The 16,201-nt window shown below is 38.4% G+C and overlaps 1 protein-coding gene across 3 annotated transcripts in view; it reads left to right on the top strand.

The window, feature by feature from the left end:
* Nucleotides 1-15,368, top strand: part of qser1.L (glutamine and serine rich 1 L homeolog) — a 48,163-nt gene extending 32,795 nt beyond the window's left edge. For 2 of the 3 annotated variants that reach the window (XM_018257443.2, XM_018257446.2), the window contains 9 exons: nucleotides 2,240-2,493; nucleotides 4,142-4,258; nucleotides 5,110-5,243; nucleotides 6,908-7,116; nucleotides 8,713-8,853; nucleotides 9,911-10,008; nucleotides 10,862-11,014; nucleotides 11,979-12,074; nucleotides 14,111-15,368. In XM_018257443.2, the coding sequence (XP_018112932.1) occupies nucleotides 2,240-2,493; nucleotides 4,142-4,258; nucleotides 5,110-5,243; nucleotides 6,908-7,116; nucleotides 8,713-8,853; nucleotides 9,911-10,008; nucleotides 10,862-11,014; nucleotides 11,979-12,074; nucleotides 14,111-14,251 (1,343 nt within the window). In that variant the 3' untranslated portion in view covers nucleotides 14,252-15,368. The remainder of the gene's footprint in view (nucleotides 1-2,239; nucleotides 2,494-4,141; nucleotides 4,259-5,109; nucleotides 5,244-6,907; nucleotides 7,117-8,712; nucleotides 8,854-9,910; nucleotides 10,009-10,861; nucleotides 11,015-11,978; nucleotides 12,075-14,110) is intronic. The other variant, XM_018257445.2, reaches the window with a different exon arrangement.
* The last annotated feature ends 833 nt before the right edge of the window (nucleotides 15,369-16,201 follow it).

Below are 16,201 nucleotides of genomic sequence, written 5' to 3'. Positions count from 1 at the left end.
GTATAATCGAATTCATGGTTAGTTAACAAAAACTCACATGAATTCAAAATTTGACCCTTGATAACTGTGCCCCATAATGTTGTTTTGCACATTGCCAAAGCAGTACATTAAGGATCTGATTTAAGTTGCTAAATGATTTTAGTGGGATGTGACCCCAAAAATCTAATTTTGCCCAGTGAAAGTCAAATTCTAAGCTGCATTCCCAAATACATCAAAACCAACTAAATTTACCTGTAAATGTTATTGCTATTGAAAGCCGTAAGTTTCTTCCTGTTCCTTGAACTGTTGGTTCTGACTGCAGGCACCGTTTAAAAAGTTTAGCAAAAGTCAACTCTCCTTCAGCCAAGATTCCAGTTCCCAAAATGCTCAGCGATTAACAGCCCTGAAAAAAGAATCACAGTAATGTGGGTACTGAATTCTTGGTTTAAGGATAACTGGCTTCTGCTTCGTTGATTCAGGCAATGTTGTAGTCAGAACCAACAATAGTGGAGAGAATTACTGCTTTCAGTAGTGATTGCATATACTGTATAAATAACTTTAAAATCTTAAAAAGACTTTTAACTGATGTATGATGCTTGTAATCGAATTTGCTTTCATTCTGCAAATTTTTATATTTGTATTTATTTCTCCTTTGAGAACTGGAATTAAACGGTTGTTATTGACCGTTTGGGCAATATTTATCCAAATTTGTACATCTTCATTCAAATGTTATACCCACTGCACATATGTTTTAGGTTACCCAACTGTCATACATTGGCTCCAAAACTGGTCCAAGACATAAGGTGGCCACCCACGGGTAGTTTTGTACTTTGGGGAAGTCATGAAACAAGCGAATCTGACCCCAATTTCGCTGCCCATGTTCTGGGCCAAATCAGGCCGATCTGATCATGGGTTCCAGTGGCAAGTGTATAGAATAGGGTGAATTTCATTGGGACAAAATTGAGCCGGTTAGAAATAGACAAGTAGAAAACCCAGTTTCCAAGCTTAGTGTAAAGGTGGTCATGCAAAAGCTGTTGGTTCATCCAGACCAAGTCAACCTCTTTTTTATTTATATATATATATATATATATATATATATATATATATATATATATATATATATATATATATATATATATATAATATATATAATATATATAATATATATATATATATATATATATATATAATATATATAATATATATATATATATATATATATATATATATATATATATATATATATATAATATATATAATATATATAATATATATATATATATAATATATATATAATATATATATATATATATATATATATATATATATATATATATATATATATATATATATATATATATATATATATATATATATATATATATATATATATATATATATATATATTATATATATATATATATATATATATATATATATATATATATATATATATATATATATATATATATATATATATATATATATATATATATATATATATATATATATATATATATATATATATTTGTTTATTTATATATATATGCGATGCGATTTGTCACAGGGCGACTAATCTCCCCGAATCTCCACGTGTGTCTCTGGGAGCTGCTATCTGGTTACCTTCCCAGTGTTCTGTTGTTAGGCTGCTGAGGGGGAAAGGGAGTGGGGTGATATCACTTCAAATTGCAGTACAGCAGTAAAGAGGGACTGAAGCTTATCAGAGCACAAGTCACATGACTTGGGGCAGCTGGGAAATTGACAATATGTCAAGCCCTACGTCAGATTTCAAAATTAAATATAAATAAAATCTCTTTGCTCTTTTGAGAAATGGATTTCGGTGCAGAATTCTGCTTGAGCAGCACTATTGAAAAACATTCAACGTTTTTTTCCCATGACCGTATCCCTTTAAACAGTTGGACCTGATCTGGGTGACGATTTGACTCTGTACTTTTGACAGGTGACCTATTAACTCACCTGGCAAAAGTGATCTATCGGGATGAGCTGTCGGATCACCTGGCAAAAATTGGCCAGAAATCCATCAGGCATGTTTGAAAATCCTGCTGGACAGGGACCATGTTGCGGTCCCCACCCAATGGGCTTGCAGTGCCTCCTGTTATGAACAGGCCGTTAGCTCTGGGGCCAAACAATCAGCCCCATTTAGCTCAGGGTATAGGTAAAAACTTGCATGATATTAATCAACAATGTAACACTTAAAACCTGTGGTAACAAGATTTCTCTTCCCTCTTTTTCCTCCAAGAAGGAGACAAGGCAACCCTTTCCACCAAGCAAGAACCTTCTACCCCAAGAAATGGCCAAGACAAGACTAAAGCTCAAGAATCTGTCAAACCCAGCCAGCCTGAGCCTACCCAGCCAGAACAGCTCGCCAAGTTACAGGAGACCATTGCAATTGAGGGTTTCACCGATGAGGAAAACACAGAAAGCGGAGGCGAGGGGATGTACCGGGAACGAGACGAATTTGTGGTGAAAATTGAAGACATAGAAATGCTCACGGTAATGGTTTCATTTGCATAAATCACCCATACCTTTTTTTTTTTTTTTTTAAAGGGATTCTGTCATGATTTTTATGGTGTAGTTTTTATTTCTAAATTACACTGCAAATAATTCACTCTACAATATAAAATATATATGTATATATATAATAAAATTAAATATAAAAAAAAATGTTTGCTCTTTCTAATAACAGATTTCAGTGCAGAAGTCTGCTGGAGCAGCACTATTAACTGATGTGTTTTGAAAACATGTTTTCCCATGACAGTATCCCTTTAAGGAGGAGCTGAACCAGTATGGTTTTTTTTTTTACTGTATGTATTTAATAAAAAATTGGCTACTCTCTTTGCATTTTCTATTAAATAATCACAGTATACAAGTTCTTCTGGTTCTTTTCAGTTAAACAGACGTCTGCTGCAGAACTCCCAGGATGTCAATGTGACATTAAATGGGCAAAAAACTAGTTTTAAACCCAGTGCCTTTTCCCTTATGTCTTTGACCTTGGCTCCCCAGCTCTTTCTAAACGCAAATCAAACTTCCAAGCAAATGCCAAGGTCCAAGAGGAAATTCCTCAGAAAATTGACTTACTTCTCCTAGCCATTTTCTGAGTGTATTCCACTCCATGTTGCTGGGGGAAAGTGAGCAAGCCACTTTTTTTTTACCGTTTGCCCATGAACAGGCTACTCTTTAGAGCAGCTTTTTAGGTACCTGTCTTAACAAGTGGCCATCCAAGACATTCTGCTACCTGGAGCATATTTACCTGCACTCCCTCAGCTCTCTTACTCCTGCCATGCCTGTCAGGAGTAACTAAAGAAGTAGCTAGAAATGTTGTACATTATGGTTTGTGTTTTTGTGCCAGCCCAAGGCAACCACAGCCCTTTAGCAGTAAAGATCTGTGTCTCCAAAGATGCCCCAGTAGCTCATTCTTCCTTCTTTTCTGCTGATTCACTGCACATGCTCTGTGCTGCTGTCACTTACTGAGCTTAGGGACCCACTCACAATATACAGTACACATAGAATAGAAATGTCACAATATAAGGCTGATTAATAATTAATACAGATAATTACTACATGGCAGCACAGAAACCAGTGCAATTAGCATCAGAATTTAATTAATCAGCCCTGTAGCATCATCTTATATTACAGGGGAAGCTCATTTTCTGCTGGATAATTAGTGCCGAGCCCTAAGCTTAGCTTCTCAACAGCTGCTCAGAGCTCACTGAGCATGTGAGTGTCACAGACACTTTCCAAGATGGTGACCCCTGTGACAAGTTTGAAGTCCTGGATCATTGCTGCTATTGACAAGCTGAAACTTTAGCCTCGTGCAATAAATTCATTATATAAAATATGGTATTTTTAACCATATTGGTTTTTAGGATTTAGTTCTCTATTAAGTGAGGGCATCCCTAAATAGACATCCCACTGGTAGAAATCACTAAATTCATTTGATTCTTCACAGGAAGGACTAGGACTAATATTTTTGTTTATAAAGTTTCTCACTGCGGAACACAAGAATTATTGAACCCATGTGTAACATTCGTGCATATTCCTCGTGCGTTTACAAGTACTAAACTTTCTATAACCTAAAAACGCAGGTTGCAGTTTGAGAATGTTGAACTAATACATCTGCCTCTAATTTTGCTTATTGCAGGAAGCATTACGTACCGGAAAGGAGCCTCCGGCTATTTGGAAAGTCCAAAAGGCCTTGCTGCAGAAATTCATCCCTGAAATAAGAGATGGACAAAGATCGTTCGCTGCTACAAACAGTGTAAGTTGTTCCCAGAGAGGCTTGTAGCGCAACGCAGAATTGTGTTTTTTAACATCTGCCACCTATGGTGTGTGTTTTATTTCATTTTATAAACATTTCTGCAGCTGTTTAACTGTCATTCTTTATTATTCATTATGAGTAAGTCAGAATGACTCAATATTAAAGGAAAACTATACCCCCCAAACAATGTAGGTCTCTATTAAAAGATACTGAGCAAAACCGCTCATGTGTAAAACCCTGCTTCATGTAAATGAACCATTATCATAATAATATACTTTTTTAGTAGTATGTGCCATTGGGTAATCATAAATAGAAAATTGCCATTTTAAAAAATAAGGGCCGCCCCCTGAGATTATACGATTCACTGTGCACACATACAAACCACATGTAAGGTCACATGAGCCAATTAACAGACAGAGTTCTGTCTTTTGCTTCCTCACTTCTTCCTGTTACAGTTAGTGTTGTAGTATTTCTGGTCAGGTGATCTCTGAGGCAGCACAGATAGAGTCACGAAATGGTGGTTCAAGGCAAGAGATGTAAAAGGGCAATATTTATGTAAATATATATTCCAGTTTGGTAAGATTCTTTAATGTCATTCACTTTGATATAAACTATCTGTTGCTTAAGTATTCATTTTGGGGGTATAGTTTTCCTTTAAGTCACTAAGTAGGCCTGTGTTTCAATCACGTGACAGCTCCTAAGTTACATTAAAATAAAAATTGGTTGCTTGTATCTTGTATTTTAAATTTTTTTTTCCTTTCAGACTAAATTGATTACAGCTGACATTCTCGATGCAACTGCTCTTGGACAGGGTGATCATTTAAAAAACATTTTTTTTAATTCTTTTGCAGTACCTGGGTTACTTTGGAGATGCGAAAACAAAGTACAAGAGAGTGTATGTGAAGTTTGTTGAAAATGCGAACAAGAAGGAATACGTGCGTGTTTGCTCTCGGAAACCCAAGAGCAAAGTATTACCACCCGCAAGGTACTTTTCTATATATAATTAAGCATTGTCACTCTACACACAGGTATGATTTACTCGCACATTAGTGGACCTCTCACCCAGCCATAAAAAACTGTATAATAAAAGTCCTTTTCAAATTAAACATGAAATCCAAATTCTATTTTTTATTAAAGCATAAACACATTTAAAAATCTCAACTGTCAATCAAATATTGTCTGCCCCGCCTCTATGCCTTAGGCATAGAGGCAGGGCAGGTAGTTACTTTCACTTTCTATTCAGATTCCTAGATGTCACTGCACTCCCCACATCCCCCCCCCCCCCATTCTCTAAACCATTTAATTGTGCAGCCATTGCATGGGAATGGACATCAGGTCCCCCATTCTGGTGCACAAACAAGATTCTGAGATGATGCAAGGCTTGCCTTAATAACAGTGTCCACAAATTAAAGTTATTGCTTGACTAATGTGATAAAATAGGATTTGGAATATTTTTATTGGGTTATGGATCCCCTTTATTGGCACCATTACGGTAGTTCCCGGTACTCTTGACAATGATTGCGGGTGTTTCTCATGAGAAGCAAATGTCATTTTTTATATTTTCTCTTTCTCTCCCACCTTCATATGGCCGTAAAATATTTAAGCATTAAAGGAGAAGGAAAGGCTAAGCTTTATCAGAAAATAATGCTGCTCTGAAGTCCTTTGTCAAATGAAACACAGCATTTCTTTCCTTTTATTGTTTACACATGGGCTTCTGTATCAGACTTCCTGTTTTCAGCTTAAACCTCCAGGGCTAGGGCTTGAGCATGCTCAGTTTGCTTCTCTCTCCCTCTCCCCCTCCCTGCTGTAATCTGAGCTCAGAGCTTAGGAGTGAGCAGGGAGAGACTCAAGCAGGAAGTAATGTCACACTAAACTAGAGCTGTTTACTCAGGTATGGTAAAGCATACTGCAGAATAAATATAGTGTTCTATCTTACACTATTGTGGCTAATCTATTGGCAATAAATTGCTTCGGTAGCCAAATAAATCCTAACTACTTGGTACTTGTCACTCAGAGTGATGTTGTCCTCTGCTTCTTCCTGTATTCTTAAATAAAACTTCCTTCCTGTTTTATTTCAGAATACAAGGAGTATTCGTAATATGGTGTAAGCCATATAGAGGACTTGTCCAATAGCGCCATTCCTGATACATCTATATTTAAGTGCATGTGCTGGAATCTGATAATTTTGGTTTTTGGATGCAACTTCTAGCATCCCACCCTTACTTGGTTAAGCATCGGTTCAGACCCCCTTTTATTGCACTAAGAGTATGGGGGCTTTGCCATGATGCATTGTTTACGGCAGCAAAACCAGTCGGCAGTGAGCAGATCTGCTCATTTTCCCACCCTAGCAGCCTTTTCCCTCTACCAACACTGGGCAAATTTGGGCAGTAACCCATGACAACCAATCAGATTGTTGCATTCATTGTTCTACTTGCAGTTGGCTTTAAAAAGCTAATCGTTTGAAGTGTGGTTGGCTTTTTGTCAAAACGTTATTGAAAGGTGTGATGCAAGTTGTTACTTGCTATCTCCAAGAGACCCGAGTTCAGTCTTATTTTCTTATGGTCATAGTGAAACTGGGTGGTGACTGGTAGCCCCCCCCCCCCCAAAAAAAAGCTATCCGTCAACTAATCTATATTCTTTTGTCTACAGAACTACTCACACGAAGGCGAGTGGGGGCAGCAAAGTGTCTGAGACTCCTCCCCCTAAGAGCGCACCACCAAAAGTAGTGTCTGCGAAACCCAAAGCCAAACAGCAGAAGACCAAGGCTGAGCCCCCACCAAAGAAAAGGAAGCAGTGGAAAGAAGAGTTTTCGTCTTCCCAGTCTGACTCCTCGCCAGACATGCAAAGTGATGAGGAAGGTACGCTTCATGGTTCTGTTTTTTACAATCCTATTGTAAAATTACTCAATTTGATTTTTTTTGTGAGTGACAATCTTCAGTCTTTCACCTTTAACGGGGGAGATCACATTAGTAGAGACTTAGTAGTAGGGATGCACCGAATCCTCTATTTTGGATTCAACTGAACACCTGAATCCTTCGCGAAAGATTTGACCAAATACCCAACAAAATCCAAATTTGCATATGCAAATTAGGGGTGGGAAGGGGAAAATATTTTTTACTTTTTCTCTTCTGCCCCAATATTTGCATATGCAAATTTGGATTCGGTTAGCCCGGGCAGAAGGATTCGGCCGAATCCTGCTGAAAAAGGTCGAATCCCGAACCGAATCCTGGATTCGGTGCATCCCTACTTAGTAGCAAATTGTCCAGTGTTTAGCATCTTTTCAACTGGTCTTCGGTTTTTGGATTATTTTCTTACCTTTTCTGCCCTTTACCAAATAATAAATATGGGTCACTCTGGCAGCCAAAAAACTATTGCTCTGTGAAGCTACAATGTTATTACTTTTTATTTCTTCTTTTTCTATTATCCTTATCATAAACAACCCTGCCTGTTTGCTTGAGTAAATTGGGTAATAAATGTCTAAGGGTGAATTGGGAATGGTCCCTGTGAGTCAGAGACAGTGTATTGTGTATACTGTATACCACCTGTGTGTTCTGGGGGTTTGATAGCATTTGGAATTTATTAGTAGGGGCCCCTAAGGTGTTTGATCATATGCTGGGAGGGGGGGAGTGTTGTGTTATCCACAGGGGAGAAGGAGGCATATGGACTTAAAGGAACAGTTCAGTGTAAAAATAAAAACTGGGTAAATAAAAAATCTATCTAATGTAGTTAGTTAGTTAGTTAAAAATGTATTGTATAAAGGCTGGAGTGACTGGATGTGTAACATAATAGCCAGAACACTACTTCCTGCTTATCATTTCAGCTCTCTAACTCTGAGTTAGTCAGTGGGGGGACACATGGGACAAAACTGGTCAATGAGTTTGCAATTGATTCTCCGCATTCAGCTCAGATTCAAAAGCAAACAGTTATGACCCATGTGACCCCCCCCTTCAAGTCACTGACTGGTTACTGCCCGGTAACCAATCAGTGGAAACCAAGAGAGCTGCAAATCAGTAAGTAGTGTTCTGGCTTTTATGTTACACATCCATCACTCCAGTCTTTATACATTACATTTTTGGCTACTAACTATATTAGAACCCAATTTTTATTTTTACTCTGAATAATTTCTTTAAAGGGTATGTTTTAATATGACTTGCATTTTTCACATATGAGCGATATCCCTGCAGTGAGCACCAACCATTTGGTTTATTGGTGTGTTACCACCATTAATGTGGACATGGTCTTAAAAGTTCTGATGGTAACGTGGGTGTGATTTAAAATGCTTGTAGTTTAAAAACAGGGAGCGGCCAACACTGACTTCCATTATCGGCACCATATAGGCCAGACAAATTCCAGCCCTCTGCTCCACAGTTGGGACAGCACTGCTGTAGGCAATTAAGACAACCAATGTTTTTTGTTTATGAAAGTACAAATATATATATTTTGCTTATTTTTAGAATTTGAGCCTCCGCCTCCACCCATTGTCACACGATTTCTAAACACGAGAGCGATGAAAGAGACCTTTAAAGGATATATTGAGCTTCTTGTGGGCCTCACATTGGATGGGAATATGATGCAAAATCTGGAAAAAGAAAATGGTATCTTTCTGCTTCTCTCTCAATTCACATTGTAATTTCTGTGTATTATTCCTTATTCCAACCTGGACTTATGTTCAGTTTGGTTTTACTGAGTCCTTTGTCTTTCTGTCTGACAGATTTGTTCTCATCCAAACATTGATCATTACTACTTGTGTTGGCTTTAAAGGGATTCTGTCATGATTGTCGTTTTTATTTCTAAATTACACTGTTTACACTGCAAATAATTCACTCTACAATATAAAATTGAATTCCTGATCCAGCAACTGTATAATTTTTTTATTTATAATATTAGTGTGTATATGCATCTCAGGTGATTTTGCCTGGTCATGTGCTTTCAGAAAGAGCCAGCACTTTAGGATGGAACTGCTTTCTGGCAGGCTGTTGTTTCTCCTACCCAGTGTAACTGAATGTGTCTCAGTGAGACCTGGATTTTACTATTGAGTGTTGTTCTTAGATCTACCAGACAGCTGTTATCTTGTGTTAGGGAGCTGCTATCTGGTTACCTTCCCAATGTTCTGTTGTTAGGCTGCTGGGAGGGAAAAGAGTGACTGAAGTTTATCAGAGCATAAGTCACATGACTGGGGGCAGATGGGAAACTGACAACATTTCTAGCCCTATGTCAGATTTCAAATTTTTCTTTTGAAAAACGGATTTCAGTGCAGAAGTCTGCTGGAGCAGCACTATTAACTGATGCATTTTGTATATTAGCCGAGGAAAGGTCCCATCACTTGTAAGGGAAGTACCTGTGGTCAGCCATGAGCTGCAATTAGTGGTCACCTGATACACTGACCCATTTTCAATGGCTGATCTAAGATGACACAATCAAAATGCCACGTTTTGCTTTGCATTTTCTGAGCAGTTACAAATTATGGAAGTCTTCTAACCCTGAATTTGTGTGAAGTGTCTCCCATCTTGTAACGAGCACCCTCCCTCCCTCCATCATCTATTTTCCTTGACTTAGTGGTCCATTGGTCAAATACAATTGTATGTTTTATATTTTGGATCTGGCTTATATCGTACCACTCTGGTATTAATGCTTGACTCTCCTATTTTCCAGATGACGTTCTCCTGCCACACATGAGAAAAATCGAAGGCATGTTAAACGAGAACAGGCGAAGGCTGCTTACAAAATTGCAGCTAGAACAGCCACTCAAGGTACACATCAGTTTGGGGCGTTTCCATAACTGAGGGCGTATTTCTATGGGACACAACAATTTTATATCAAAAGATATATGCCCCAAGGCTTGTTTTCAGTAAAAAATAAATTTATTTATTAGTATAAACAATTTAAAAAGTTTTTTATACATACTGACCCCACCTTACGCGTTTCGTACCCTCTGGCACTTAGTCGTAGGTGTCTCTATGGGACTCTGGAGCTCATTTATAAACACTGAGTAACTTTATAACCTATAGCAACCTTTGGTCTTTCGCGAAGGATTCGGGGGTTCGGCCGAATCCAAAAAAGTCGATTCGGTGCATCCCTAATAGCAACCAATCAGTTACTTGCTTTTTGCAGCCAACTGCAGATTAAACGATGAAAGCAAACATTTGATTGGTTGCCATAGGTTAATGCCCAGGTGCAAATTTGCCCAGTGTTTATAAATGAGCCCCAACGTGTTCATGCCATAACGTGGGATTTTTCATATCAAGGAAATGTTTATTGAGTGAATATGGCTTTTCTCCATTAAATAGGGGTTATACAATAGATATTTGGGGCAGGTCTATTAAGCCATAACAGAAAATAATTACTAGTCATGTGTTTAAAAGCAAGCATCTCATTTGTTGCTATAAACTACTAGATCTGATGCAGTATTGTGGCTTTTTTTTTTTTAAATAATTCATGCACCTCCCATAGTTCAGTGTAGCAACAATGAATGAATTATTGTCTGGATACTCTGGGAGTGTTGTTTCTCATTTATACATGATATTTTTATTTCATGTATAAATGTATATGTATAAAAAGGTATTTTAACACCTTTTTTGTTCCACTCTTCCCCATTCTTCCAAGAATGCTCTGGAAAATTACCCGGATTTTGCAATCATTTCCCGAGAGACAAAAGGCAAATCTGGAGGAGCCGCGGCTTGCAAAATAAAAGTCAATGGCAAGTGGTATAACAAGAAAACCCTGCGGCCTGCCAAGAACCCATCAAAGCAATCACAGGTGCGTCCTCACATATATATTTTATATGGGTAAATGGACAGGAAACACTCATCCCCCAAATAAAGATGTTGAAGTTATGCTTGTTGCAGGCCATGTTTAAAGGGGAAGTAAAGTCTAAAATAGAATAAGGCTAGAAATGCTGTATTTTGTATACTAAATATAAACATGAGTTTACTGCACCACAAGCCTAATCAAATAAATGATTTATGCTTTCAAAGTTGGCCACAGGGGGTCACCATCTTGTAACTTTGTTATACATCTTTGCAAGACTGTGCACATGCTCAGTGTGGTCTCGGCTGCTTAGGGATCATCATAAATTATCAAAACAGCACAAAGCAAATAATATCTGCCAGAAGCCGATACAGCAAGACTGATTAATAATCAGAATATACAGACTGCACTGGGTCCTGTGTTGTCATGTAATCTAATGTGGATTTTATAGTTTTTGTATTGTTTAATACAGACTGTCTCCAACTCTGCAGAACCAGTGGCTGCAGCAAAATAATCCTTCAAATAGAATCCCAGTTTATCTGTTTAAATCTGGCTCCATGATCTTTGTCCCTGCAGCTGGAAACAGTAAAGGGGATGTAAAGGCAACATAAAATCCGATACAAATCTCTACACAGTCGCCGACTGCTCTACAGGGCAACAAACAAACTGCTTGAGTTCTGCAGTACTATCAAAAATTATGTATTTTTTATTTTAACTCTCCCTGAACTTGCCAGTATTTTACAATCATTCCATAGTGTTCCATATTTGTTGTGGTTTTGCAATGTCACTAGAGGGGACATTTGCTTCCTTTTTCTGTATAAGCACCGCTGGGTTTTCATTAAAAAAAATATTTCTTAGCGGAGCACAGAGTTGCCATCCAATATTTTTTTCTACTTACTGTTAATTTAAAATATTTTTTCATACCTGCTATTATATATGTGCACTAATAACTATTTATCCTTTTTTATTATAGGAGTTCCCTGTACAACCAGAAAAATCACAGCTGTGCTCACTGTATCATGCACTCCACCATTACAAGTACCATATATATCTCATATGCAAAGAAGAGGTATGCATCATTTCTTGATCTGGCTGTTCCCCCCCCCCCTCCCTTTTTTAACGTCTTCAAGGACTGGTTCACTTTTCAGTTAACTTTTTGTTATAGAATGTCTAATTCTAAGCCAATTTTCATTTGGCCTTTTTTAATAGTTTTTGGATTATTTACCACCTTCTTCTAACTCCTTCCTTCCAAAAAAAATCCCTATAAGGCTACTTTTTTTTAACAAAAGTTTCTTTATTTAGTTCAATACAGTACATTAACATGGATGAGATACAAGTTTACTCAGTGTATTCATGTAACACAGACATTATTACAGCGTTGTAATCAGTTTACCATAGCCATGACATCCTTATACCACGTTTGTAGCTTCTATTTATTACTACTTTTTATTATACATTTTTCTATTCAGGTCATCTCCTAGTCATATTCCAGTCTCTTATTTAAATCAATGTATGGTTGCTAGGGTAATTTAGACCTTAACAACCAGATTTCTCAAACTGGAAAGCTGCTGAATAAAGCTCTAAATAACTAAACAACCACAAATAATAAAAAATGAAAACCAAATGCAAATTGTCTCAGAATATCACTACCTACATCATACTAAAAGTTAATTTAAAGGCAGGGGGAACAAGGGAAGATTTAAGATGCTAATTTTGGCACCAGACAGTGTCAGCAGTTTGTCTACCCACCGATGGACCTGTCCAACCAGTATCTGACTGACTATAATTCTGCAATATATCAATTGGGCAAGTTTGACCATCCTATTGGATGAAGAGCGTTAATGGGTCTCCATAGACCCCAGTGGATGATCCATGCACTGGCCCAGGGATCGGCAAACAGATTGACCTGTGTATGGTCACCTTTAGTTTAAATCTCTAGTTCGAGGTGTTAAAGGGTTCATGATTGTTCATGATTTTTATGGTGTAGTTTTTATTTTTAAATTACACCGTTTACACTGCAAATAATTCACTCTACAATACAAAATGTAATTTCTGAACCAGCAAGTGTATTTTTATTAGCTGTAACAATTGGTGTGTAGGTGCATCTCAGGTCATTTTGCCTGGTCTTGTGCTTTTTTGGAACTGGAGATGGAACTGCTTTCTGGCAGGCTGTTGTTTCTCCTACTCAATGTAACTGAAGGAGTTGCAGCGGGACCTAGATTTTTACTATTGAGTGCTGTTCTTAGATCTACCAGGCAGCTGTTATTGTGTATTAGGGAGCTGCTATCTGGTTACTTTCCCATTGTTCTGTTGTTAGACTGCTGGGGGGAGGGAGGGGGTGATATCACTTAAACAGGCAGTAAGGGCAGGGGCACACGGGCAGATTCGGGGAGATGTAGTCATCTGCCGACTAATCGCCTCTTCTTCGGGACGACATCTCCCTGAACTGCCTTCCCCCTGCATTCTGCCCGGTAAAATTAAAAATTGCCTGCCCCAATGCACTTGCGGCGCTTCGATTTACGAAGTCACCCGAAGTTTCCTTGTGTGGCCATTTCGGAAATTGAAGCCCCGCGAGTGCCATTGCGCTGGTGTTTTCTCATTATAGCAGAGGGAAGGCAGTTCGGGGAGATTGTCGCCCCGCAGAAGAGGTCGACTAAATCTCTCCGAATCTGTCTGTGTGACCCTGCCCTAAAGATTGGCTTAAGTTTATCAGAGCACAGGTCACATGACTGGGGGCAGATTGGAAATTGACAATATGTCTAGCCCCATGTCAGATTTCAAATTAAAATATAAAAAAATCAGTTGCTTATTTGAACAACAGATTTCAGTGCAGAAGTCTGCTGGAGCAGCACTATTAACTGATGCGTTTTGAGAAAAACATGTTTTCCCACGACAGTATCCCTTTAAAATCAGTTGGGTAGAGCCATGTGCAATAATTGGTAACCGCACACTAGATGGCAGCATGATGTCATTATCACATACTTTCATTTACTTATTTGTTGGGTTCCAAACCATTCACCGATTGATTCAATCTTTTCATTTCTCTCCGTTGAATGGAAGTTAATCCCGTTGCTCTTGCCTTATGCTTTTCGTTCTGTGTTGCAGGTTTCCTCCGTTCAGAAGGCAAATCGAGACCTGAAGCAAGAGGAGCTGGTCAACCACTGTCTGAAAAAGATAAAGTGGGTGGAGGAGCTCTTTGAGAAGTTTGGTGAACTTTTGAGTCGTGTGCAGCAAACATGTTCTTAGGCCCAAGCTTTATGTCCCCAGCCCTCCGCTCTTCTTACAGTATACCCCTCCCCTCCCCCCCAACAGCACTAACATACTGAAAGAGACGGCTACAGACTCCAAACGAGACGCTGCTAATGCGCTCCGTGCGTCGGAGGAATCTGCTCTGGCGAGAGCCTAATCCCCCAGGAAAGACTGGGAAGACAGCACGTTTTATCCTGGCCATTTTGTTTTTGTTTTTTTCCTCAATTTTTTTTTTTTTTCCATTTTGTAAACTATTGGGTAATGCTTTATTTTTATTTTAAAGGAAATTTTTTTTTTCTGCAAAATGATACAGCATGCACTAAATATAGAGTTACTTTCTTTATTACCTATAGCGATAACACTTAAATGCTTTACTACATTCTTTTGGGTTTTTTCCTGCCTCTGTAAAAAGAGAATCTCTGTATCCCCCTCCCCATGAAAGAGTAAGACCGAGGTACAAGAACAATATTTGCCTTTATAATTCCCGGATCACTGCATTTAGCCTACTAAGAAATACTGTACATTTTGTAAAACAAAGAGTTCTGCGCGACCTCCCCCTCCCCTGACATAACCACCATGATTAAAGAATCGTATAAATCATTACGCTTTACGGACTCCTTTTACGAATGATTATTGTTCAGGAGACTGAACGCGGAGTTGGTGCAATTCTATGCTTTTTTTTTTTTTTGGTGTCAAATTATATTATAATGGATAAAAGAAAAAAAACAAACAAAAAAAAAAATACCTTAACTATTTTCCTTGTTTTGAAGAAAACTATTTTCCTTTATACTGTGTTTTTCCTTTAAAAAATCAATTGTACATTTTATCTCACTAATAGTTGTATTTTTCACAAGAGAAAATATTGTGGTTAAAATTATGTTTCATGGATCTTTGTAATACACTTCCCATTGTTTTCAGCCAATCCCTATTCATTTCTATGTTGATTTTGCATTTATGCAATAAATCTCTAGCTAGGCTTCCTCCCCTCCACCCCTAGATGTTAGATACAGTGTTAACCAGCAACTGTATAGCGGGTTAATTTACATTTACATGTAGATCATAGACACTGCAACCATTTTCTGATCCTTGAAAAATAAATTCCTTACTAAACTTGCACTTGATCAATGAAGTGTTGTTTAGCCAAAGAATCGCTCCACCGTCTCTCGGCTCCTCCGCTGCATGGCAGGTATGTGCAACTTCTGCTACCACAATCTTGTTAAGCTGTAGAGATACTTCATGGTGTGGTGCTCAACTCTGGATCTGCTTAGTAAGTGTGTTGTGCCACTACAATGGCACTTGCTTGGCTCCAGGGATACTTGATAGATAGAAGAGGCACAACACCGTGCTTAGTATCTCCAGAGCTGAACAAGTGAACAGAGACTGTGGCACCACACTTGCTAAGCTCTGTAGATACCACAATCTCTCTAATTTGCTAAAATGCAGAGATATTTAGTGAGTGTGTTGTGGTGCTGCACTATTTCTTGAGTATACTTCGCTCCAGAGATACTTGAGAAATTGAGGAGACCCAACACACTTACTAAGTATCTCCAGAGTTGAGCAAGTGTACAGAGATGATGGCACCACAACACACTTAGCACGTCCGAGAGGTTGTGGTGGTACAACACATTCACAAAGTTGCTGTGGCATCAAGGACAGAGCGATGTTAGAGGCACAATACACTGGGCTTGCTTAGCTCCAGAGATACTTGATCTGTTTGTGCCACCACCATCTCTGTCCACTTGCTCAGCCCTATTGATACTCAGTGAGTGTGTTGTGGATATCACAATCTCTCTGGACTTTCTGAGCTCCAGCGATACCTAATAGTGCAGGCATGTCCAAAGTCCAGCCCCGGGCCAATTGCGGCCCGTTTTCAAATTTACACCGACCCGCAGCCTCCGCCATAAAGTTAATAATAATGCGGCCCTCCAGCACAGTGGGATCAGGAAT

Source organism: Xenopus laevis, chromosome 4L (assembly GCF_017654675.1).
Source record: "Xenopus laevis strain J_2021 chromosome 4L, Xenopus_laevis_v10.1, whole genome shotgun sequence".
NCBI lineage: Eukaryota > Metazoa > Chordata > Amphibia > Anura > Pipidae > Xenopus > Xenopus laevis.
The sequence above is the reverse complement of the archived record's forward strand: the minus strand, read 5'-3'. Positions and strand labels throughout refer to the sequence as shown.